The 27,083-nt window shown below is 46.3% G+C and overlaps 1 protein-coding gene across 1 annotated transcript in view; it reads left to right on the top strand.

Annotated features, from left to right (window-relative positions):
- TTLL6 (tubulin tyrosine ligase like 6) overlaps nt 1–27,083 on the top strand; it is a 165,812-nt gene that overhangs the window by 78,080 nt on the left and 60,649 nt on the right. Inside the window, exons 7-10 of the mRNA XM_069237573.1 lie at nt 9,074–9,217; nt 10,298–10,383; nt 17,106–17,331; nt 21,995–22,176. Of these exons, the coding sequence (XP_069093674.1) occupies nt 9,074–9,217; nt 10,298–10,383; nt 17,106–17,331; nt 21,995–22,176 (638 nt within the window). The remainder of the gene's footprint in view (nt 1–9,073; nt 9,218–10,297; nt 10,384–17,105; nt 17,332–21,994; nt 22,177–27,083) is intronic.

Here is a 27,083-nt window from a genome sequence, read left to right as displayed (position 1 = left end):
CATTTAATATGAGACCAGGCAGCTAGGCCCAGACCCTCGCTAACTAAGGCCTAAAGATTAATTCAACAAAACCTTAACATATAACTGTCAATGCTAATATAAAATCATACATTAGTACATTACTTAATTCATCATTAGTCAATTTCATTAATCATCGTATACATTGGTGGCCACTCCCTGTGGGCACATTTCAAACGCGTGCATTAATATTAGTCTACCACGTTTTCTATGCAACTTCATTTCACATTATTTTGCAAGCAGTTCACATTAATTTTGATTATAAAAGCTACACTCCAACACCAGCACCAGACTCATTCTAGCTGTCCCAGAAGTGCTCACATCACTCCCTACCTCACTGAAATACACTAACTGCCCATACAGAAATGTTACAAATTCAAGCTGCTCATCCATGCCTAAAGAGCCCTCCACAACACAGAACCAGCGTACTTCAAAGACGAACTCCAACTCCACCAATCCTCTGCACAGCTACGCTCCACCTCTTCTTCACAGAAATCCACCACATCTGCAGAAGCAAGACAGGAGGCTGCGCATTCTCCTTCACCGCCACTCCACTTTCCAACTTCCGCAAGAAGCTAAAGACCTGGCTGTTAACTCGGAGCAACACTGAGGCTGCGCTCCTGCTTTAGCACCTGAATACCCTCATGGGGTATCAGCTGCGCCACACAAATCAACATAACATAACATTTCTAGGGCCTTCTCTGTTATCATGGGTCCAGTGTGTAGAAAACGAGATTGCTGATTAGTGGCAGATCTGCGTTCTTTCACATGATAACCCCCAATGATGTTAATATTGGCTTTAACAATTCCTTTCTGCTTTATCTGGTTGGAACACAGGGAAACCCCATGCCTTTAAAAAAAACTCCATACCCTTCAGTTGTTTTATGTGGAAAAAACATGTGCCACAGATTTGATGAGGATAATATGGTTCTTTTTCAAACAGGTTCAGTGGAGCGTTCTCCCACCAACAAAATGAAAATTGGGAGCTACATAGCTCTAGGGCAGCATTCCTTTGATGGCATCGCAAGACCTCAACAGTTTTGGTGAAGGAGATTGCCCTCGTAACTTTCAGCTGTTGAGCCCTTAGAGTCTGAGGTGGCTGTGCCTCACGGTACTTAAAATCCTGATATTTTCTGCATACACACTCTATTCTGTAGCACCTATGTTCTCTAGAGAATGCCTTATACAGGGATCCTGTCCTCTTGTGTCGAGTAGACTGGTGACCTCTGCTCTGAGCACCTCCATGTGGTCTTAATCGAGTGACTCCCTTACAATTTGTGGTAACCTGATGCACATTGTGGCAAAGGTTGGCTACTCCACTTCCTTTCCCCCTAATATGCTCATTTAGTCACCAAAAACAAGAGCCCTCTGGACTTCAACAAGCTATGTTAAATTCCTGTATTGCCATGCCTCTGTACAGCTCACACCAGAAGTGTCCACCTTTATATGTCTCGAAATGTGTCAGCACACACGGAACCAGTAGTTACACTCGCTAGTGAATAACTGGTCACTCATAACCGCAGAAATGACATAAATGCTTTAATGCCATAAAGCAGAAGGGACCTCTCACTCTCTCTTGCGTAGAATATTCTTTGAGATGCTTTATTAGGAGGTTCATGATATGGTGCTCATCGGGTTCAGCCAACTTTTGCATTGTTTCCTACCGTGCCTTTGTGAAATGTTTGTGCCGCTTATGGGTAGAAAGGCCATGGGATCCTGGGGAGGGTTTAAAAACGGTTTTATGTACACCAGTAATACCCTTATGCAGTCTTCCTTGCCCTCATTTTATGTCTCATATATGTCTACATACAAAGTACGGCTTCGGCTTCCTGACATGTCTCTCACTAGTGTGGCCCACCTGAAAGCAGTTAGGATGAATGGAGCTACCACTATAAGCGTACACTGGCAGGGTTCTGTTCCCTGAACAGGTGATGGCATGGTGGCATCTATGTGCTCTGTAGGGAGGAAGGTGACAAATCTTGACTGTGCAGCTCCTACTGGCACTGCCTAGCTGCCTTTTGTACGATGCCATGATCAGTGCTTTATTACCCGGAGAAGCCGTGCAAAATGGATCAATAACTGGTACGTTGTGGCAGAAATGTCCACAGACTGTCTGAAACGAGTGCAGATCAAGCCTGTGCTAAAGAAATCCTGTGCTGATCTAGAATGACTAAAGAACTTCATATCAGAAAGTCTTCTCCCCTTTATAAGCAAAACATCAGATAACTTTTCAAACGTACAATTGAGCCATTATATCAATAAAAACATCTTGCTAGAATGGAAACAGGCCTGTCTCAGGGATGGTTGCAGCAAAGAAACAACAATAACTGATAACAATGATCAGATCCTAGCCAAAGGGCCGTAATGCATCTGGGTCCTTGTTGACTAGCCAGTGGCATGTGCTAATCATAGACCCACAAATCCTTCTCAACACTCTTCAAAATCAGATGGGGATTGATGGAAAGGGCTTAAGTTTAGATCTTACCTCTGAGACCGGTGCAGTATGGTTAAGACAAGGAGCCGCCACTACTGTCCCTCAGCCCTCCCGTTGCCCTCTGGCCACTTTTATGGTCTTTCAACTTTTCACACTAACTTCTGTGTTTTTCATTGTTGGTGTGTAGGTGTTCAATGGAGTTCTGATAGATGTACGGTCAGACAGTGGGTTAATAAGCTGATGACTGTCATTAAAAAAGATCCTAACAAGACGCAGGCCATGACTGAGTTCAGAAGGACTCAATCGTGGCTGTCCACCCACTTTCTAATACTACAACCAGACAAGACAGAGGGCATTATTTGGAGTTTGGTGGAGATGGTACTCCATCACAAATCTGATGAAGTACGTGGTCTTCCAAACTCTTTACCCGCTCGCCAAGGTAAAGTCAGGTGGACCATCAGCTTTCCTCTGGCAGTGCCCCTGTTGGCTCCCTCGGCAGAAAACTTAGTCCAACAGCCTGGCATACAGTGCACAGCATTGAGATCACAGCAGTGCTCATTCAACGTTTCATACATTGCAAGTTTTGTACCCCATTATAAGTCTCAACACGCCTGTAGGTGTGGATGCATGCTCCTCAAAATGTCAGAGCATCACAGAAGTGGTAATTATCAATCAGTTCAGTGCAAGTCAGAAAGAAAGTATAGTAGTGAAACAAAACTATAACTGTAAATCAACACAGGCGCACATTCAAAGGCCATCAATCAAATGTACTCTCATCCTGTAGGCAACAGTCGAGCACTGGGGGCATGGCAATCAGTGACTGTTCATACATCTGGCTGTCCCTTGGCAGTTATCATTAAGAATATTATTCAACCTTCCCCGCTCCCTTAAAGGTTGTCAAGGGTGTTTACAAATCATCTGCAATAGGGCTTCACGCAGGCCTCCCCTTTCTTCGTTCCTCAAGGTGGACTCTTCTGCTATCACCCAACACTTTGACTCTCTCTTCCACCTGCAATGGAGTGGCCCCCCTGTTAATCTCCAATGCATCACAGGGTCCTTCAAGAAACAACTAAGGCCAGGTTAAAAAACTTTAGAGATGCTCCTGCTGCCCTGGAAGTGGGAGACAGGTCCAGAAGGCATTCCTCCACCCACAGGAGTTCTGTCTAAGCTAATGTACGTTCTAGTTCCCCGGTAACAGCCTTCCAGAATTGTGCTATCCCAGGAAAAGATCAGGTCATATGTATGAAGTCAGCATCTAGTTTGTGACATCCTGGACCCTGTCTTCCGTACCCTGGATTATATTACGTTTATGTGGTGTAAGGTTGCTCATGTGAAGGTAATTAAACTGGATGTATCAGAATCTGGTGTTTCGAGACACTCTGTCAATGTAGTCAAGTACCCCGGTTCATTCTTTGTCATGTCTTATTTGGAGTTGCGATAGGTCCACCCTATTCAAGAGTAGGGTTCACTTATAAACCCAAGAAACTAGGTTTTGTCTGCCCCAAACGTGAGGATTTGTAGCACCTCATATGTCTACTGTACAGTTCGGTCTGTCCTGCTTGCCACAATATTTGATTCTTTCAGGTCACTGGGTAGAGTTGGTATGTGGAGAAAAGGCATATATTATTAGACATTTGCTGATGGAAAGTATTCTCCCATTGATTTACCAAGTGAGTTCACCAGACTATCTAGCATATTCCCGTGAAATCTCCGTCTTCGTGATTCCTGTCCAGTACTGTCATGATTTCACTCCAGTCTCTAAGATCTTCTAAGAGTCTGTCTAGTGTCATTTCATTCCGATGGATTCCCTCTGCCACTAGCCATTCCTCCACATTTCTTTTCCATGATGAGGGCCAGAGGGTTGCAGCCAAAGTATCTCATATGACGTGTAGCCATCAGTAGCAAAAGGGACACGAATATATGAGTGGTTTCCCTTTTTGGACCTGAGATACCGTCCTAGATTTCAGTGTTTATGGGAGTGATGTGTTATGGTTTCTACTACATTTCTCAGGGCGTATCTCACATGTTTCCCGTATTTTACTTTCATTGGCCGCAACCGTATCCTGTTGAGAAGTTGGCGTGATCCTAGTGACACCTGGGATAATTCTGCTATCTTCTTGGATAGATGTTGCTTATTACTATTGGGGTAAGGTAGCCCTTTTTTTATGATATACAAGTGCATCTTTACATTCAGTATTCATTAGTTGAGCCCCAATATCTTGTTCCCATTTCACAGGGGCGATCCTGAAGAAGGGCCTTATAAAGTGTAGATATTGGTTTACCTCCCATTATCAGTTCAAAAACAGCTGTGAGTGTAGTTGCTTCAGGAGGTCTGCCTGAGGACCTCTCCCAAGTGATATGAGTGGTCTCTGTAGTTCTTGCAAAGGTCTAAATGAAACCCATGGCCACCCCAAATTGATAACAGCCTCTTCAAACGCCAGTGATATGCCTCCTCCCTATAGCCTCCCATTACGCAACATTGCCCTGTTCATTCAGATGAACCATCTTCATGTTGTAGTATATAGAAATGTGGGAAACCTTATACTGTAGCGATTGCGAGGAAAGAGGTCTGTGTTAAAACCCTCATTACTGCCCAATCCCATGTTAAGGCCCTTAATGAAATCCGATTGGGCCCTCGTGGCATAATTTTCTTGGCAGCATAAAAGAAAGGCCCAGGTCAGTGTCTGGGTGACAGTCCGTCAAGAATCTCCCCTGGTTAGGAGTTTCTTCTAGCCATTTTGGTAGGGGTTGAGTTGGGATGTCCGAAAATAGCATTAACAATTTGGTAGAGAGAGTCATCTGATCTCTTATAGGAGCAGGAGGGCATTCATTTGAATTATATGGAAGTTACTGGCCCCTAACAGAGTGGTCAGTATGAAGTCTAGTTTTAGAAAAATCAACTTGGAAAGTAAACACATCACACTTTCAAATAGATAGAGACATCTCAGGAGTGCAAGTATTTTTAACAATGCAGTGCTACTAGTTAAGGACAGATGGAGCTTTAACTAAAAACAAATACATTTATTTATTCATTGCTGGACGTTGTTTACATTTTGTTCTACGTTATTTTCTGTGCTCTGGGTGATAATCCCTAAGTAGAGAATGGGACTGCAACAGCAGCCCGAGCTCTGGTGGACGATCCCAGCTCCGCACCTATCAGTTACAGGTGTGAATTGGACCAATTGGTGCACAGCCCTGACCTGCTCCCAGATCTATGTAGAATTGTGGGACTCTGCTGTAAGGTCTTCCCTGGATCCTTTGAGTACACACGGGTGTCACTGGCGTATAAGTAGAATCACCCATCCAAATGCCGCTCTCTTCCATGTATGGTCTGATGATGCGTGCAAGTGGTTCCATTACCAGTGCAGAAAGTACGGGTGACAAAGGACGCCCCTGGCTATTACCATGGCCCATTTTCTGTTCCTTTGAGGTCCGAGCTCTCATCCAAACTCCTGCCTGGTCAAGAATACTTCAGCCTAATCAGATGAAGTACATAGGGATCAAACTAGAGTTAGCTCCGAGTCTGAACATAAAATCCCATCGAACAGTATCAAACCGAGGGAGGCTGCTGTCTATCCTCTCTCATTCATCTAAAAAAATGTGTAGCATGAACCAGCCTTGGTTTGAAATTGTCTTCCTGCTAGGGATTATTCATTTTGTGTCGTCTTACTTGGTGAGAAGAAATATTGTGTAAATGACACAACCGAAACAATATTGCAATGCATATTTCTTGTTCTGAAATATTTCAGTGTTGTTTTTTTAAAACATTTTTTCCCCGTTTCACAAGTTCTACGCTGAACAAGGGATCCTCCCTGTAACTCATTCCATACCTGCCTGTGCTGTGCACCTTCTGCCTTTGCCTCCCGCTGCCTCAATTTTAAGTTTCTTTACGGTCTTTCCCGTCTTGCTGCTGCAGTGCATGGCAGCTCCACCTCCACTGCATCTCCCCCGTTTCTTAGTCACTCTTCCTCGTCGCTCTGTTACTTCTGCCTGAGCTGTGTCACTTTCCAGTCCTGCTGCTCCTCTGCTGCGCTCTAACTCTCCATCAGTAGAAGGCTCCGGTGAAATGTTCTACTGCACACTGTGACCTCCAGTTATACTGTCAGAGTGGCAAAAGGTAACTAATGAAGGCATAAAGTCAAAAAACATAATGACAGCGGCTCATGCCCATGGTAACCAATGAAGGCATAAAGTCAAAAAACATAATGACAGCGGCTCATGCCCATGGTAACCAATGAAGGCATAAAGTCAAAAAATAATGACAGCGGCTCATACCTATGGTAACCAATGAAGGCATAAAGTCAAAAAAATAATGACAGCGGCTCATGCCTGCCACAATTTTGTGCATAGAGGAAAGGGGACAGGGAATACAAGAAGAACACTGTCCAAATGAGGGGAGAGATAAACGAAAGAGGGAAAAAGTTTAGGACATTTGGGGCCTGATTCAGATTTTGGTGGATCGGTTTACTCCGTCACAAACATGATGCCTGTCCGCCATACTACCATGCCATTATATCCTATGGAAAACGTAATACGGCAGACAGGATATCCATCATGTTTGTGATGGAGTAACCCATCCGCCAAACTCAAGGCCCTAAATGTCCTAAACCTTTTCCATCTTTCGTTTATCTCTCCCCTCATTTGGACAGTGTTCTTCTTGTATTCCCTGTCCCCTTTCCTCTATGCACAAAATTGTGGCGGGCATGAGCCGCTGTCATTATTTTTTTGACTTTATGCCTTCATTGGTTACTTGTTGGGCCTAAGGGGTTAACCCATCTCTGCTTAGTGTTCTTTTGTACAGGCTGCCTGTTCACCTGAGTTACTCTTAATTGGAAGGAGAGATAACGTTAAAATGCAGTATTATTGAAGTTACAAATATTTCTAATGAAATCTAGGCTTTGCTACTGAAGGGGTTGGATTCAAAAGAAAGACAGGGTTCCTCTAGAAAGACAATTGTTTGCAGCATTGCTTTAGCCACAAAATGATCAAAGCCCTGCAAAGTGTAACGCATCTCCGGGTAAACTAATACGTATTATTTTGTCACACCCCCGCAAGCATTGGGAATTGGCATGTAAATGCGTGGCACTCGGCAGGGTTGCAGATGAGCAAATAAAGCTGATATGACCAACTCTTCCTAAACTGCTGGTAGGTGAGAGGGAGACTAAGCCATGGCTTGAATGACGATGCAGTCAGAGAGTCACTCAGCCCTGACTGGAGGGCGGTGGGACACTTGAGGGCGAGGTGGAGGCCCAACGCTTCCAGACAGAATGACTTGTTGGTTGGGCCGGCAGTGGTGACCCTTTTCTCCTGTGCAATATCACACTATGCCACTCACAAAAAGAGGGAGAAGCACTGAGGGGAGCTTATTGAAGGATCCCCTGCCCATCGCAGAAGCTATAGATAGTGGTCATGGTTGCAGAGTCTGGTTTCTCTCCCCATGGCTGAGCGTCACCCTCAAGGCCCAGCTGAGAGTTTCACTGTGTCAGGTCCCATGAGCATGTTTGACTGGTCATTGTCTCGGACTCTATGGCATAGGATTAGAGGTGCTACTGTAGAGCTATAAAAATCTTTCTGAGATCAAGGTGGATTCTGTGCGCTGCTTTAAGGCTAATTCTGAGTTCCTGGGGAAAAGGATAATTGGGAGGATGCGGTAGAGAGAAGAGTCAAATTGGATAAAAGTTTGGAGGGGGGGCACTGGAACATTCACTGCTCCCAAGAGATTGCAGTCCAGCTCCTGTCATAAGAGGAGAAGTGTGTCTGTGCAGTCTGTGTGGACAATTTCTTAAATTATTCAAGAGTTGACATCGGGAGTTCATTCCGTTTGACATAAAATATACTGCTGTATTGGTCGAGGATCTCATCAGATCCAAATTGAGTGTCCAGAAGTCACTGGAGTGAGCTCAGAATAGGCTTGATTGATGAGGAACATCTTCAGATCCCCTCCGGCCTTAAGATGGTCTTGCTGTTTTTGGACCACGCATACTCGCTGTTTTTCAATGGAAAGGTAGCTGCCTTGGGTTGTGATTGATAGAGATCAGTATGTCTGAGCTAGTGATGCAGATGTTGCTTTCCTTCATTCATTCCTGCACATGAGTGAGGCACGTGCTAGTGAATATTTCAGTTCTGTTGCCTTTATCTTCACACGAACTGACCAGCATTTGTGTCTCATTGTCTTAGATTTAAAATGACATCTTAAATGTATTGACACCAGCAGCTAGAGGGCTTAGACCTAAGGCAACAGAGCAATAGAGGGGACTCCTCATGACACACCTTGGGTAACTGACTTGAACTGTCCCATGTCTTACATGCTCTGTTGGTAATAGAAGGTAGTGGAATAAATGACAGCATAATTTGACCAAACTCCTTTAAAGGCCAGACAGTTCATGTTCCTTGCCATCTTACCACTCAGGTTACCAGTTACGTACTTGCTTGTCTTAGGAGGACTGCTACTAAAAATATTCCATAAACTGATTTCAAACGTTGCTTCCTATCTGGTCACCATAGCAGGAGGGGATATGGCTGACCTAGCACATCTGTGTTCTTCCGCCTAGAGAGGGGGAGGTTGCCTATTGCACCTAGTAACTGACTACCTGACACCCCGCTTTCCTTCCTCTGTTTCAGCCATTCATCGTTGATGGGTTTAAGTTTGACCTGAGGGTGTATGTTCTGGTGACGTCATGTGACCCACTCCGGATCTTTGTTTACAATGAGGGCCTGGCACGCTTTGCAACCACGTGTTACTCTGACCCCTCGCAAAACAACCTGGTGAGTAACTCACCCATTTCTGCCTGGCAATAAGCGAAAGCCTTGATGCAATGTAGCAGACTATGTTCATGTTTGTTTTCACCTGCGTGGGCTAAGATCCTTGGGGTACCTGTATGCGATGGGCGATGAGATGGTGGCGGTGGTGACTCTCACATGGAAGGAGGGAAGGACAGGTGCCAGCTGAGGGGCTTCACAGGGAAAGTTTCCACATTCTTTGAATTTGAGGGATTACCTAGCATTATAAACTAACCAAAACAATGGTGTGGTGAAAATGACCTGCCACAAACGGGTCTTGCTGGCCCCAGTGGCTCGTGTGGGGGCTATAGTACATGAAATAAATTATAGGATGAATCTAGTTGCATTCCAGAATTGGTTTCGAGTGTAGTGGTGTAACGTGAATTAACAAGCCAGAAGATGTGGCCTTGTTTTTCACTTAAAACCTATAGTCTGTGAAACAGAAATCCACATTCCAAACCAGCAGGTACACATCGATTGCAACTAGTCAACTGAAATGTCTATGGATCTTAACAAATTAAGATGCACAGAAGCTAATATTAGGGGAAACAAGGGGTTAGTACACCGGATGCCCTTAAGGTCAGGGCTTTCAAGGTATGTGCAGTTAAGGGATACATGAATTTCGACCTCCGGTTTGCTCTCCTTAATTTAGCGAGCATCCGCCATATAGTATTTCGCCCAAATATCATGTACTTTCAATTTTTTCTCCAAACAAAATTCTATTCCTCCAGAGACCGTCATCAGTTAATTACAAAGTCAGTGTGTTGTTGCCTTGAAGCACTCCCTCTTGTGAATATTTGAACATTGGCAGAAGTAGGGGTCAGCAATGGATGGGAGAAGGCGTCTCTGATTTTGGCTGAAATTGACTTTTGATGAAATGGGAGTTATGCAGCTAGCGTCAGTTAGTTTTGGGCCTGTTGTCCTTCCTTGATGGCAAGAAGCCATGTTTCAGTGCAGTGCTGACTGCCGCGAGGTGGCGCTGTTTCTTTTTACCTCCAGCTTGAATGTACTGATGTGGAGTGTCTGAGGGCATTATGTGCTGTAATTGTGTTGCTTTAATCCTAGGATGAAGTCTGCATGCACCTGACTAACTATTCTATCAACAAACACAGTGAGAATTTCATCCGGGATGACGACTCTGGCAGTAAAAGGTACTACCGGCAGGATTTAACTTTCTGTAGTGTGATGTAACGTGCTTGTCTTGTGTGAAGTGCATGTTCTAAGGCGAGGGTGTTGGACATGGTATATCATTTGTGTGTGTTGTAGGTACTGGGCAAGAAGTATGTAAGCCGGTAACCATTTACTTGCCAGTTAATATGTATGTGGCTGGTGAGATGCAGCTGAGAGGTGCAGGTCTGGTATACACAGAGCCACTGAAATTATGTCTCAGCAGAGGACTAAATAACGAGACAGAGGAGGCTAGCTTATGCTGCAAAAAAGGCAAATTATGCAGCAATGTACCTCGTGTTCTGCAGCAAAAAGAACATTATGTCCATTCATCAGATCCTCATAATATCAATATTCCTCAAAAATAATGTTTTTTTTTTATCTCTTGGAAGCCCTGGAACACCATTTTCTTAAGAGCGTCTTTTCTAACACCTTTAGAAAAATGGTTTGCATGAAACGTACCCTGTTACAGTAAGCCACAAAATACTTCAGATGGTGATAAATGTGTGTGCCTTTTGTAGTCTGCATATTTACGTTTTGTTTTTAGAGTTCAGTTTTGATTTTACACTGTGCCCACACTATAGGCCTCTCAAAGCACATTTCCCCACTAAGAAAAAGCCTTGCAGACCATACGGTACATTATATATGTATCATGTAAGTGTTTCACTGCGTGTCCCTGTGAGATTCGAGACATTAGACCTTAAAGAAGTAAAATGTTTAAGATTTTTCAGTACACTGAGTACCCTCTTGAAATAACTACTGATTTAAGAACAGTGTCAGTTATTGTAATATGATTTTGCACAAATAATGAAGCAATAATACTATTACAATACAATACAATATGCTTTCTTAGCAAAGAGAAAATAGTATCTCTATCTTTTTTAAATGTCAGTATTTCATTTATGCTGCAATTAAAAATCCTTCTCCTGTGCATCAATTGGGGCATTTACACAGTCAGCTAATTCGTACAATTTTAATACCAGAATATATCAATGAACAATTGAAATGCTAGCTGCAACTGGGCTGCACTAGGTGGTGCCTGTTTTAGGTCTCGGCTAGCAGCATGCATGCGCTGCCTCGTAGAGATGTGTAATGTTTTATCTGTGGGCTTCAACCCATCCATAGGCTTTCCATTTTAATGCTCTATCGTCACTCTGAAATCTTTTGTCCCCATTTGTCTATGGCATGACTGCATTAAGCTTTTCCTGTGTTTGACCCTCCCTCTAGAGCAGGGACCACATACTTGTAAACATCCACCTTTCCCATTTGGGAACTACTTTTTCATTTGACTTGGAGTACTCCATACGAGTGCTCATATTTTCAGTTCACTCGCTCCGTCCTCCGTGTCCTGTTTCTGGTACTTTAACTTATAATTAGCCTCTTCATGCATTTTTGTGGGAACAAAATGTTCCTTTTTGTTTTAACAGGGAAATTATGTGATTTTCCCAGGTTCACAGGATGTATGTTGATGCAGAAACTCAAACCCGGTTTTCGAGCTCCATAGTCAGCAGCACGGGCCATAGCGCCACGTCCTCTCTTCCTGTCCAAAACCTCAGACCGCAAGGGCTCTTTGTACTGCACTGGCTCCCTCCTACGCTCCCATAACTGCTTGCCCCGTACCTCTCCCGCCGTCATGATCTGCCGCCAGAACACTCGCCTCTTCTCTGTTGTGCCATTTTTGCAATGGGCTGTAGGCTTTAAACCACATTGGTTTCAATATGAAATTGATCATTTTATGCCTGAAGATGAGATGCAGACTTTCCCAATACGATCACTGAACGAATATCAGATATGCTTGTTTTCATTATATGTGTGTGACCGGTTCTTGGCATTTCAAAGCGTAGTCGCAAAGCGTATGTTCTTGCATTTATTAGATTCACTGCAAGCAGGAGTGGAGCTTGGTAGGGGCAATTTCCTTTTATTATTTATGTTTTCCTACTGTCTAGTGATTGGATTCACCCTTCACATCAGTATCCTCACTCCAGTTTCTAAAGCCCCTCTCCGTTTTATTACTTGTTTTTAGCCCAGAAACTCCCTCCGCCCCTCCTTGGCTGTCTGCTGTGGGGATGTGTTTGCAGACTGTCTTCTAGAATCCCTTTGCCGACTTCAGCAGGCTACCCATCTCCCAGTCTTTTGCTACTTGGACCCTGTCTCCCTCCCACCCCCGAACTGTGCATGCACCATCCCAGGGCAGCCGGTAATAGTTGGCGCAAGATAGAAATGAAAAAAAAGGGCAGTGCATGGGCGACTCCTGAGCGGAGTGGGGGTGACCCTCCCTACGTTCCTGTTAGGGTTGGGGACCGCCATCACACAGCAGGCTGTCATGCAGCTGCACTGGAGGATAGATCACCAGAGGTGCAGGTGAGTGTTGCTGGCGTGACTTGTGCTCACACAGACTTGTACTTCGGTCATACTAGAGATGAGGACTGTTAGCGGGATCCCTAGACTCTGTCTCTCTCAGATGCATGCAAGGAGGAAGCTGGTGCAGGACAGTGTTGCAAAGACAGGGCCAAAATTGTCGAAAGTGGGTTTGGTACCTTGTTAAGTCATTCACAAGTCTATTTGTTTTTACTCGGGTATGGTAGTGTTTTGAGGATAACAGGGGCTGTGTGTCCGCATGTCTTTCTGACTGTCTATTTCTCTGTGTTAATGCCTTCACCCTTGAGTCTCTTGCCCAGTTTGTGTCTGGATCCTGCACAGCTCATGGCTTCCCCCTTTTCAGTAGACGCAAAAGTTGCCCGCCTATTTCACCCCTACTTCGAATGGCATCTATAAAGTGAATTGTTTGAAGACCAAGCTTCATTTCGCACACTGTGTTCATCTGTCCTTACCCTTTTCACTTAACAACAGCTTAATATTACTTGGGATTGAATTGGAACCTCTTCCACACACCCTTTTGTATCCTATTGTATCTGACTCCCACACTGATTAAACACACAAATTTCGTGTTTATGTATATTTGATGGGCTCCAATCCCCAGAGGCTCAAAAGTAAGTCCGGTGATGCAGTGGTGGCTGGTGACATTTGAAAGGGGTGGGGCGTAAAAGTTGGGTATGACTTTTATGTAGCGGGTGAAGTGAGCAAGCTTAATGGACAAACGTGAGGTCCAAGGTTAGCCCTCCTCCCAAGAAAAAATGAAACGAAGATTGACAAATGGTGCATTTGAAAGCAAATTAATTTAGTGAGAAAGGAAGGTTTATAAAGCAGTGAGAACGTATAGTTGAAATACTAAACACATAAAAAACTTCTCCATATCTTACTGCATTAATACGTTCAACAGTTACTTTAATGTGCAAATTGTACAGTGCGACAGCTTCAGGCCCTTTAAAGTGTGTGCTTGGCCTGTGTCTTGCACTGCATGCAGCATCAACTTTGGAAGAAAATGCTCTAAACGGGCATCATGAAGCAACCACAGCTTCTGGCTGCAAACAATCATACAGAAATATTTGCAGACAGATCTTTAAGTGGGATAAAAAAATGGGGAGCTCTCTAAAAGGGAACATGTAAAATAAAGTTCTGTGATTCCCATAGTGTGCCAACCGGCCTGTGTTTTGGTTTCTCTCTGAGATGTTATTGCGCTGCCCAGAAATTTAACACAACTGACATTACTATTGGCTTTGTCAATGGGTGTTGGCTGTTCAAGATAAATAATTAACAATAATGATTAGTTATAAGTAATTAACACTGGAAATGTTTCAATTCTGAAATTATGAGACTGTGGATTAAATATTATCGAGGCTTATGGAAGGAGTATGGCCTTCTGTTATGTGTGCTTTATGTTAGATATGTATGCCCTTTTTCTCTTCACAACTCATCCATCTGCACATTCTACTCTCTTTCCTCTTCAGCACCCTCTTTTCCCTTCCCCCTGAATACACACCCGTGCATCTCCCTCATTGTACCACCCCAAACATACACTGTACTCATTCACATTTAAGCACTGTATTTCATTTTGCTTTTGCATTCTAAATATTTTGACCTCTACCCATCCCTTCACACACATTTACACTGAATTTCATTTGAAACTGGAATACATGACCATTGTTTTGTGTGCTCTCAGAGAGACCAATCCACTGTCAGGGACTTTTCTTTGCCTTCAGCATCAGTGCTCCCAGTCAAAACCCCTCATAAACACCTGGCACGTGCCAAAGTATGCACTATGCAAGATTAATACAATGCAGAGAAACACAGCATGATGAAACAGCTAACTCTCTTGGGGAATGCAACATTAAGTAAAACATGTGAAATAAGAGAAACTAAATGGCTGACACACATCACACACATTTTAACATTCATTGTTCGCATATCAATCAATGTGTGTGGCATTGATATTAAGGGCATGAAGATAGGGCCAGATTTAACGCCATACAGTTGATAACTGCCTATAGTGTAAGCACATATTTCTTTCCTTGCGCTTGGCTCGGATATTTGGATCCATTTCCAAGAGAGCAAGAATCATGCTTGCCATTTGTTAAAATTTCACAAGGAACAAATGCATCAGCTCTGCTTCTAAAGGAGCCAACAATCTACAGCCACAGCCTGGGGTGTCACATGGGGGAGGTTAGCATGGCAAGGGGTCTCAGTACAACAAACATATTACAAGATCAGCATCATAACACTTACCGTTACCAAAGACAAGGCACTAAATCACACATGCTTGCATCCACTTCTACTGCGTGAGGAATGGGGAAAGGTTGGAATCTATGCCTTTTAATGACAGATGGCTGCCCTCATGCAGGGATGCAGACTCAAACGCACAAAATCATGACTCTAAAAGCTGTCGTAGTTTAACTCTTGCTCTAGGCAAAACTACTGGTTTAAGGATGACAGCACTTTTGTTTGTAGGCGACTAAGCCAAACCTACAACAAGTCGCAACTGTCGTCCCAACCCTCCCAGCTCAAAAGCAGTATCTCACCAAAAACCCAAACAGTAAAAGGTGATTTGTGGCAGCCTTTACGCATGGACTCAAGGGTATGACATCTCAGGGAGAATGTGGTTAAACAGAGATTACCCCTTTCTCACATGAACAAAATGCCTCAGTCAAACACAGGCAATGAAAAGAGATGCAGGAAAGTTTCAATAGGTTTTATTAAGAAGACTGCAATCTACGATAACTTGCATGGGCTGCAATGATTAGGATAATGAATAATGCAAGGAGCAGAATGGTAAAAACAAGAGTCATGAATACAAAGACCCCCACCATCTTGCAATGACATGTAATATGGAATTGATGTGAAATGGACCCTAATACCCTATCATGATGAACCTATTCTCTAACCTAAAGAGAGCTAGGTGTGTTAAACCTAATCAGCCAGTACCATGTCTATGAGAAGAGCTCCCAAACCTCGTTACCTTGGAATGAGGTCTCTAGATCAGACTCCATGGGGACACGAAGATTGGGGTCAGCATCAATGTGACATGTAGTATAGATAGCGTTGATGGCATCTGGTAGGAATCCCTCTGATTATCCTGTCTGTGTGAGATGTATTTATACAGATCTGGTAGGACCCCTGACTTAGGTATGTTCCCAAACAATAGATAAGAAGGCATGCTTGGGGGGGGGCAATTATATAAATAATTCCCTGAAAAGGAACATTATGTTACTGGGACATGTGTTAAAACAGAGCTAGCTAAGTAGGTCAAAAGTCACAGGGTGACGGGAGCACAGGCCTGCAAGCCAGAAGGCTAAGCTAACTCCTGATTCCCGTTAAAACTAAATAGGATCCACTACAAAGTGTCAGTGGCCTATAGTGGATACTGCCTTAGACCACAATGGAAATTAAGGGCAGGGTCGGCCCTGCATCATGCATCCCAGTGTAGAAAGTTTATTTACTGCCTGGCCTCTGTCTCCTGCTTCAAAGCAAAGCGGGGCAAGCTTCCTGGGACAGACAGCCAGACTTAAATGCATTGATTTGTTTAGAGATACGATTGTATCTGTAAACAAATCGATCTATTTAATATTTTTTATATGAATATGTAGGAATTTCAGACAGGCGTAGCCCCTCAGCCCTAAAAGAGAAATTGCCACTGCGGTGATGTGTGTGAGGGCTGTCCAAAGTATCTTGAAGGGTAACCTCATCCGCTTCTTGTGAGGAAACCACCTAGTTGGTGGGAGTGTTTCAATAGCTGTTGTCTACCAAGAAGGAGATGTCTACCACCTCCCTTAAGGAACACCTTGCTGACACCCACAAATGCACCTGGTTTACCCCACCATGAGCGTGTGACATTATAAGAGTGAACAAGATCCCTTTTGAAGGGATCCGGAATTGTAGTTAGAGGCAGCTTTCTTCTGGGGTAGAGGGAGTGAGTGTGGACGTGTCCTACAGTGGCTTGCTTTCCTTCCATGCACCTGAACTGTCAGGATGCCTGAGGTGGGGGCAGGAGTGGAGATAAACTCTTCTGTCTTTTACCAGGTGATGGAAATAATTCCTCTGTAAGTTGGTGCAGTTGATAAGATATATGAATGGGCTGACAGCCTGAGAGCCTGCTGCTTTCAAATCTGAAATTGAATTTTGTCCTTGTTCTTTTAGGTCGATAAAATGGATATTGCTGAGTTGATTAATAATGGAACCTATTTCCCACACAATTCAGTTTCTGGTGTGCAAGCTGATTGGTCAACGCTATTATTAACAGTACTAATCCTGTATCCCATGTAGTGCCTGCTGGGTGTCTCGTTCACCAATCTGAATTTCTTTTTGCCTTTAGAAAACTCTCAACGATCAACAAGTACCTTCAGGACCACGGCTACGACACAGTGCGGATCTGGGCAGATATTGAAGATGTCATTATAAAAACTCTGATCTCCGCTCACCCGACCATCAAACACAACTATACCTCTTGCTTCCCCTCCCACAGTGCAGGCAGTGCTTGCTTCGAGATCCTGGGCTTCGACATTCTTCTGGACAGGAAGCTAAGACCCTGGCTACTGGAGGTGAGACCACAACTAGGGCAATCCGGAGGCCATTGCCCTTTCATGACTCAGTTTGAGCGTAAGAATTAAGTTCACGAAAAAACACTAGTGCCTTGTTTGTGGTGCCCAAATTTCATTAAGATGTAAGGCTTGCGAGGTAATAGCTTCGATAGCAAAGATAGCCCTCAAATTTGAACATATCTTTCCTGTTGGCAGATTACATAGTAGTTATTTTTAAGATTTTATCGTAGGGCACATGGTTAGACAATCAGCCTATTCCTCAGATTTAAACAGATTTTCTATAGTTAGATGAAATGACTATCAATAAAATATGGACTGGGCTTAGTTAGATATTAGGACTATCTTTTAGACCTGATGTATACAGTAGTGCTGTTAATAGTAAACATGTTATATTATTTCTCATTCATATTATTCATTAAAATCGTTTGTTTTAAATATTTTTTTAAAAAAACAGTATTAAATTTACCTGTACTTTCCCATAGGGAGATCTCTGCCAACAGGTGAAAAGTTACTAGTAATAACTTTACACTTTAAAATTGTTTTGTAAGAGGCTCCGTACTCTCGTTTTAGGAGCTGGTGTTGTAGACATGAGAGCCTTCACTTAAATGTTTATCTCCACTTTGAAATGGAGTAGAGCAAAAAAAGTGAAGGGTTCCACCCAGATGTAGGAGCTGAGTTACACTGGAGGGCATATTCACTTGTATAATTTACCTTTGCTAATTTGGCCCCCATCTTTACTTTAATTTCTCGATATGTTGCCTTGTCTAACTGCTCTCAGTAGCATCTCAGAATTCTCAAAAATGACCAAGAGCAACATGTTGGCACCCAACAAAAGTATCCCTTTGATTTGGATAGATCTTGCATAGTTAGATGAAAGGAATATCAACACAAGGTTTACTGAGTTGAAATAGTTTGATAATAGACTTTTCCCTCGGTTAGACAACTTTTACATAGACAAGGGGCTGTCCATGAAATTTGCACAGACCTCGCATAGGACTCTCAGATTTGGTCTTTTATGCAGCTAAACAGGGCTGATACAAAATTAGTTTTGAAAAGATGTGGCCTCTAGAGTTGGACTGGAAATACACAGTAGATACATCCCATAGAGCTGACATATCCAGGTTTTTGATTTGTCTACCACTTAAATGTGCATTAGTCTTATCCATCAGTATAGCTCTTCATCGTTTCTGGATAGACACGCAGGATGGAGCCTTAGGAAGTAAAGGATCTCGTACATGTACAGACCATGTCGGTGACGTCTTAGATGGCAAAGATGTCCATCAAAGTTTGACAGTTCTGCTGAATGGCCCATTAGATGGCAGAACTATTGCTAATACTTGAACACACATTGTAGGATGGCACCTTTGCCAAAAGGGCACTTGTTCAGTCTTCTGTACTCTTTCTCTGCCAATCTTTACTTTTGTTGATCCCCTTCACTGTTTATCTTTAGTTTCTTCTCTTGCCACCTGATTTTCTGCACTGTCTTCCATTCTCCGCATCTCAACAGCCTTTTATTCCTTCCCTTCTCTTTTCTGCACTCTAAATGATTATTTCCATTTTCAACAGCTATGTTGCCACGCTCCCTGTCTTTACTTTAATTTCTATCACTTTTCCCCCAAAACTCCAACTCTCCATAAAGACTCACAGCATTCAGTAGTGACCAATGCAATACACTGGAGCGATATAAAGTCACCAAACTAAATGCGTTTAAATGAAGGGCCTGATATAGAGTTTGGGCAACAGATTTTCTGTTTTCCATTGCGGTGGATTTTTCCCCACTGCCAACAAGATGGAGGACAGGCTGGTACCTTTAGAGTTTTCTGCTAAGGCAGAGGAAGTTTTTCGAGTAAAGCGCCTCTAGCTACCCTAAAAGAATCCACTTTGTGTGAGGGTGGCGGATTGAGGGGGTGTTTGTTTTCCAGTATTAATTCCGCCAGTGCCATGCCAGGTGGTGGAATTTTCACCACCGAATTTGGGCAGCGGAAAATGGCCAAGGCCCCAAATGTCTAAGCCCATGACTAAATTAGAGGTGTTTCTTAGCATGTCAGGAACACAATGGCTATCCCTGAAACAGTTACGTAGGAATGGTGCCACAGTCCCCAGTGCGAGCAAGGAAAATGGGCCTATACGCCACTGGTTGTATAATAAAGAATATATGTTATAGAGTTTCGGTGGTCCCTCTTTTCGCTGGACCCTGCAGCACAATAAATAGCGACACGCCCCCTTTCTGAAGGCCCGCGTCCTCCCCACCTCTTCCAGACATCATCTGCTGCAGGGCTCCCGTTAGGAGGTGTCCTTTCTCCATGCCGGTTCCAGTTTAACCTGAGAAATGGGGATCTACAGCGGAGATCGATGATTTCACAAACGATTTCTAAAAGTAACTCGTGAATTGCAGCAGGGGCGGAACGTAAAAGGATGGGGCCCCCTGCAGAAGAATGTGAAGGCGGGCCCCAGAGTCTCCCATATTTCACAAATATGAATTGGCTTTTGGCGGAAAGGGGCCTCTCTGAAAGTTTTGGCGGACTCTTAAATGGCTAAACACCGCCTCCCCCCTCCTTTGCAATGCAGGAGCCGTGGGGGCTGGTGTTACGCCCCTCGATTGCTGAACGTTAGCCTAGTTGGTGAAATATCCGTGGGATAAATGACGGGACTCGGAGTGCCATTTGACAGCTTCGTTTAGTAACTCCGAATCGATACGTAAATCTGGTTATTGGCCGAATGGGAATTAACACTCATTTCAGAATTCTGCCGCCTCTGGCGGTTGAAACGGCTTCACTCCAGGTGGAGTTGCCGCATCATGTTGCTGATTGTGCAGCCAGGGGCGTGACATTCACTTAACTCTGAACACGGAAGATGTCACGGAAAAACAACCATCCGTTTTCACAGCGGAATCGTTGTTGCAAGTCCTCAGCCCCCAAGACAGGTAAGGTAAAATCATGTTTGCCCATTAGCGGTGTTTCTAATTTGTAGCCACCAGGGGGCGATGTGTACTGTGAAATAAGTGTCGTTTGGCACAGGCTAGTGCCATGCACCACCCAGCATTTGAACAGCCGAGGCGGCCTGCTTGTTACTTCTGCGTGAGGGGGGTTGTTTCTGCTTTTGTAGTATAAACGCATTTCAGCTTCAGCGATACCAGGTAAAGGTTCGCTGGCTTTTACACGTCAGTGTATCGGCAACGCCTGATATCGCTCCCACATGTTCAGCAAACAGTTATTTCACCCCCTCTTTAGGGCTGGCCCAGCTCTCCGCTTCCCTATAGTGCATCATTGAAATAATGGTCCAGCAGGAACCGTCCATCAAAATACACACTGCACGAGATATAGTGTGAGGGCGCACAAAGAAATTGGCGATTTAGGGCCAGATGTAAGAAGCATTTTTCTAGTCACAAATGGGCTGATTCGCAGCCCAAACTGCGATTCGGTAACTTGTTAATGAATCGCATTTTGGGTTTTGCGATTTGCTATTAGGAAGGGGCGTGTCAAGAGCGTCCATTCCTAATACCGAATCTAAATGTTATGTATGATTGTTTTGTGACCGCGAATGCGGTCGCAAAACAATCGCAGTTAGGACCAATTTCAACTTGGTGCTAACCCAGTCGCAAACTGGGATCCCTTCCCAGTTGTGAGTGCATGCGGAATTTTTTTTTCCACTGCCTCCTCTAAAACAATGAAAAGAAAACTTTTCATTTTTGTTTTCGAAATGCATTCCGTTTTCCTTTAAGTAAAACGGGCTGTATTCAAAACAAAAAATACTGCTTTATTTAAAAGCAGTCACAGAAATGGTGGTCTGCTGACACCAGCAGGCCACCATCCCTGTGAGTGCCGCCATTCCCAATGGGGTCGCAAATTGTGCCCTACTTCATGAACATTCATGAGGTAGGTCATTTCCGACCCAATTGCGAATTGCAAACAGTGTCATTGACACTGTTGTACATCCGGTTTTGCGACTCTCAGTTGGCGAGTCGCACAACTGGATCTTCGTACATGTGGTCCTAAGTCACTAGAAAGAACAGTAAAATGAGGGTTACCTCCACAGCCGGCCTTTGCTTAGATAGCACCCTGGGCCAAACCAAATTATGCGGTCCTTCTTGCCCGTCTTTAACTATCTGTGTATTAAAAACTTTCGAGGGGTAAGAGGAGGCGGGGAATGTTAAGGGGCTCCAAACTATAACACGGGTATCCGTAGCGTCCCTAAAAAGTGTTTGAGCACATTCTCTCGAGCTAGGTGGGAGGGAGACTTTGGCAGGGAGCTCCTGCCCCCCTCTTAAGGGTAGTGCCCTGGGTGTGGGACCAGGCGACCCAAGCTAAAAGGCCGGCCCTGATTGCCTCCTTCTCTCCTCTCGCATAGAGAGTCCTTGAAGCGCTTGGCGCACCAAGGTACCTACACCCTGAGGTGAAATTCTAACACAGGCCGCTGAAGGCGGGAAAGACCAAAGCCTCTTGCTGAATGATCACGGGCTGCTTGATATATATCGCTTTCCTAGCTGAAGTATACGGCTAAAGGGCTTCAGAAGCTATATCTTTAGCTAAAGGGAGATGTGTATTTCTGGGGTGAGCTTCCCCAATGAAAGGAATTCAGGGTTGGGCGTGTGATGGCCGTGTAGATTGTGTTTCCTACTGCGTCCTCATGTGTTGCCATAACGTGCCAATGCTTGTTATTGTAGGTGAATCACTCGCCCAGCTTCTCGACGGACTCTCGACTGGACAGAGAGGTGAAGGACGCCCTGCTGTACGACACACTGGTCCTCATCAACCTGGGAGCCTGTAGCAAGAAGAAGGTTCTCGAAGAAGAGAGGCAGAGAGTGAGGGATCGACTGAACCCCCCGGGCACCTCCAAGGAGAGCAGGTACAGGCTCTGGTCCGACTGAGCACGTATCGGCCAAGGTTCTCACTCAGGGGCTCAGGTCACCCATGCTCACAACATCAAGTGCTCACCACACCAGTATTCACCTCACTCAAGGCTCTGCTCATCTCTGGTCCCATCTCTCCCTCACGGCTCTGTAGGGTCAGTGCCCTCTCTCCTTGGGCAGGGACTGGCCCGATGGAATGGGCTTGGCAGTGCTTAGTAGATGGACGCCTTGGTGTTCTGCTCCAGGGTACTGCCCACCCCTTTTGTTTTCTATAGTAAGCTTTCCGGGTGTGTTCATGGTTGAATGTGGCTGTTTGTCTGTTAGTCCGCATTCGAGACACTCAGACAACGCTGGACACAACTTCTGGCACCAATAGATTTGTAAGCCAATGGCAGTTTCAAAAGTGGGGTTTGGGTGCAGTTTGAGTGTTTGGGTCTTCGCTGCGTTTCAGTGAAACAGTCTTGCCAAAGGGCTGGTGGTGTGGCCAATGCTTACTTTGTGTAGATGGAAGGAACCATTATTTCTTTTTCGGGACCAAGACATGTTTTTCAGTATCCAGCTTTGATCCAGAGCAAGAGAGAGCAAGGCAGAAAATGATTTCCCCATGATTTTCTATGTGCTCCTCCACCACGAACACCATCGTCGGCGAAGACGATGACGGCGAGTACAGCCGCCTAGCATACAATGGAGGGAGGGAGGGAGGAAAACGACAGTGACACACACACACGCACCCCCCCAACACCATACACACAATCAGCTGCATTACTAAAACATTTGTACCCCATACCTCGGATGAATAATGCAAGGACAAATCGATTTTGAAAAAGGGAATGTAATGAGAGCAACACATCAAGATAAATAACTTAGGCAAGATAATAGATATATACATATGTACACAAAAAGGGACACAGCCCAGTCCACAATGTACGTCATCCACTTGGCCACAGGCCAAAGTCCAAGGCCACACATGGCACCTGCATCAACATGGAGAGAACACTGCAGGGGCATCATTTGGGAAATAGGCAGGCACCTCGGGGACGGGGGACGGGGCGAGCACCTCAGTCGGCAGACGTAACAAGACCACTGGTTCTGGAGGGGGCAACATGCCCTGTGCTTGGTCCTGGGGAGTTCAAGGCCACAGTCTCCCGAGTGGGTGCCTTGCCCACTGGTTCTGGAGGGGGCATCGTGCCTTATGCTCTTGTTCCTGGGGAGTGGGGAGTCTGGGTTAGGTGGGTGTCTTACCCACTGGTTCTGGAGGGGGCATCGTGCCCTGTGCTCTTGATCCTGGGGAGTCTGGGTTAGGTGGTTTCTTACCCACTGGTTCTGGAGGGGGCATTGGGCCCTGTGCTCTTGATCCTGGGGAGTCTGGGTTTAGTGGGTGTCTTACCCACTGGTTCTGGAGGGGGCATCGTGCCCAGTGCTCTTGATCCTGGGGAGTGCAAGGTCACAGTCTCTCAGGTGGGTGTCATACCCACTGGCTTTGCAGGGGGCAGGCCGCACAGCAGCCCTTGGCGGCAGGATTACATACTGTCCGCCGGCGGTGACGGCTGCTCAGTGGTGGTGCTGCTGCTGGTGTGGGGAGGCTCCTGCCCATCCCCTGAAACCTCGGGCGGCTGCTCACTAGAGGTGGTGGTGGTGCTGTTGGTGGGGGGAGGCTTCTGCCCATCCCCTGTAACCTCGGACGGCTGCACAACCATGGTTGGTGGTGGGGACTCCGTCACAGTTCCTGCCCCAGCCCCCTTGCTCTTCCTGCCTGCTGGTGCTGGCTCCTTGCTCTTCCTGGCAGCTGGGGCAGGCTCCTTAGTCTTCCTGGCAGCAAGGGAAGGCTCCTTTGTCTTCCTGCCAACTGGGGCATGCTCCTTTCCCTTCTTAGCAGCAGCTGGGGCAAGCTCCTTTGTCTTCCTGGCAGCAGCTGGGGCAGGCTCCTTTGTCTTCCTGGCAGCAGCTTGGGCAGGCTCCTTGCTCTTTCCGGCAGCTTGGGCAGGCTCCTTTCCCTTGAGGCTGCCTGGTGCAGGCTCCTTCACCCTCAGGACATGTGACCTGAATCCTTTTCCACAACGAGTGGGTTTGGTGATGACTGGGCCCGTGAACTGGGTGGCTGAGGTGCTTGGCTGGGTTCTTCCCACCCTGGCCAGACATGCAGGACGTGGGGGGTGTAGGGAAGAGGTCAATGGTGGATAGGAACAGTTTTTTAGGGACACTGGGGTGGGAAGAGGGAGAAGGAATGGGAGTAGAGGAAGAGGGAGTGGTTGTTGGAGGTGTCTGCTGAATTGGGGTGCAGGTGTATGGGCTGGATGCTGTTGTGAGGTGGATGGCTGTTGGGTGTCTGAGTTCTTGCGTTTGTGTACCTTAGGAAGGGGCGGGGCAGACACAGTGGAGGGGACACAGGGGACTTGTGCATGGCTGTTGTGGAGGTGTCTGCCAGTGGGGTGTGTGTTCTGCTTGGTGTGATGGTGATGCTGGTAGTGGATGATGATGTAGTGCATGCAGGTGTGAGTGTAGACTGAGCTGGGAGGGAGGTGGAGGAGGAGGGAGAGACAGTGGAAATAGTGGATGTTGGTATGTCTGCATTTGGATGGTGTTTGTGTGAGTGCCTGTGGGATGTAGTGTGGTGCATGTGTTTGCCGGTGTGTTGTCCGGTGTGCATGCTCGTCTGCCTGTGCGTTTGGGATAGGTTGGGGCTGAGGAGAATGGGATTGGGAAGAGGAAGTCCGAGGGTGGAAACAGGGACAATGGCTGCCATCAGAGAGGAGGCCAGAGCCTGGATCGATCTCTGTAGGGCCGCCAAGCCAGTGTGAATGCCCTCAAGGAATGCATTAGTCAGTTGCATCTGGGCTGCCAGCCCCTGGATGGCATTCACAATGGCTGACTGCCCTACAGAGATGGATCTAAGGAGGTCAATAGCCTTCTAACTCAGGGCAGCAGGGCTCACTGGGGCAGGGCCTGAGGTGCCTGGGGCGAAGGAGATGCCCACCGTCCTGGGTGAGCGGGCACGGGTAACTCGATGAGGGGCTGCTGGGAGGGCGGTGCTGGTACGGGGGTGGTGGCTGTACCTGTAGCTGGGGTGGTCACAGAGGTGTCCGCCACCACCAGGGAGCTTCGATCGGAGGAGGTATCTGTGTCCGAACTGTCCCCTCCTGTCTCCGTCGTGGTGCTCCCCTCGCCCTCCATCCCACTGGTGCCCTCAGTGTCAGTGGACTCTGCCTCCTGGATCCTGTGGGATATAGCTCCCTCCGTCGCCGGAGCCAGATGATGCTAATGCACATAAGGACAGGGTGACAAAACAATAAGGCGGGGGGAAGAGACCAAGGATACACTTGGTCAATGGCTACACCAACACCATCGTTGGCGTACACAGCACCCTCATACACAGGGAACAGGCCTACACACTATGCATTGCACTACCAGTGATATTGCTAGCCACCAAGGCCTGGGGAGGGGCACACACCGGCAAATGCAGCACACCGGGGATTCATGCAGCCCTGACCAGTAGTGGATGGCTAAGAGCTAGGTGGCTGGATGATCCCTTCAGAACCCTAGGCACCAGGGGACCTATGCTGCAATGCCAGGCCTGGCCTATGGGCACACACTGACACACATCCCCCACCCGGATACCATCCTACCATGCGTTAGTTGCAATGATGGGCACTGTACTCACCCCCTTGTGGCTGCTCTGGTGCCCTCAAGCGCCCATCCAGTCCAGGATAGGCCACCACCAGTATGCAGGCCATCAGGAGGGTCAGAGTTCGACTGGCACCCCTTCCTCATTGGGAGGCCAACCCCAGCTGGGCCTCCTCCGTCTTCCGTGCCCAGCGTCTCAGGTCCTCCCACTGTTTGCGACTGGGTGCTCCGCCTGCTATAGACCCCCAGGGTCTGCACATTCTTGGCAATGGCACGCCATATACCCTTCTTTTGATGGGCACTGACCTGCAGAGGAAATACACACAGGAAAATAGTATTAGTCACACAGTCCTGCCTGTTACACTTATGGCCCACCATACCCCTTCACATCACCATTTCCCCACACATGGCCTAGCACACAACCAATACGCCACCCAGAGGACATCCACGCACCCCCCTTACATGAGGCCTTCATACACAACTCTATGCATTTATGCCACATGCATCGTGTCCACAGTGTACTCGCCTGTTGGCCTGGAGGCCCATACAGCAGTCCGTACTGGGGTGGGACCCCATCCACCAGTCTCTCCAACTCCTCCGAAGTGAAGGCTGGGGCCCTTTCTCCATTCACACGGGCCATGGTAGGTTCCAGACACAGGTCACAGCAGCACATGCAGTGTAGGTCCTCTCCTGTTGAAGATCAGGTAGCAAGTGAGGGATGAGATAGAAAATGGCGGTCACGTCTGCGGCGGTGCATACCGTCACCGCCGGCGTAGATCACCATTGGCCACTGTAAGCCATAGGGCCCAATGTTATCCAATGAGGAGTTGGACGGCGGTTTCCAACCGCCTCCCGCAACGGCACACATCAACTGAATTATCTCACTTCAACCAGTCCCTCCACACAGGACAGGTGGATGCCATTTCAGAGGCGGGGGCCAGGCTTTGGACATTTGCTGCAGCACTGGTGAAATTTGAACATACTGGACAATTCACACTACCCATTACAAGTTCACAGCATGCAAAGTTCTGTTGTAGCCCCATTGTTCCGTTTGTGACCGGCTCCTCGCTCTTTGCCCCATAGATTGCTACCACTGCGGATGAATAGGAGATGGAGACATACCCCCGTGTACAGACCCCTGGTGGACTTGGAAACAATGGAGGACAGGCACATCATCCTCACCTATGGACTTGATAGGGCCACATCACAGAGCTGTGTGCCCAATTGGAGCCTGACCTGATATCTGCTATCCGTCACCCCACTGGGACCCCCCCCCCCTCTT

The sequence above is a fragment of the Pleurodeles waltl genome, chromosome 6 (assembly GCF_031143425.1).
Source record: "Pleurodeles waltl isolate 20211129_DDA chromosome 6, aPleWal1.hap1.20221129, whole genome shotgun sequence".
Classification (NCBI taxonomy): Eukaryota; Metazoa; Chordata; class Amphibia; order Caudata; family Salamandridae; genus Pleurodeles; species Pleurodeles waltl.
The sequence above is the reverse complement of the archived record's forward strand: the minus strand, read 5'-3'. Positions and strand labels throughout refer to the sequence as shown.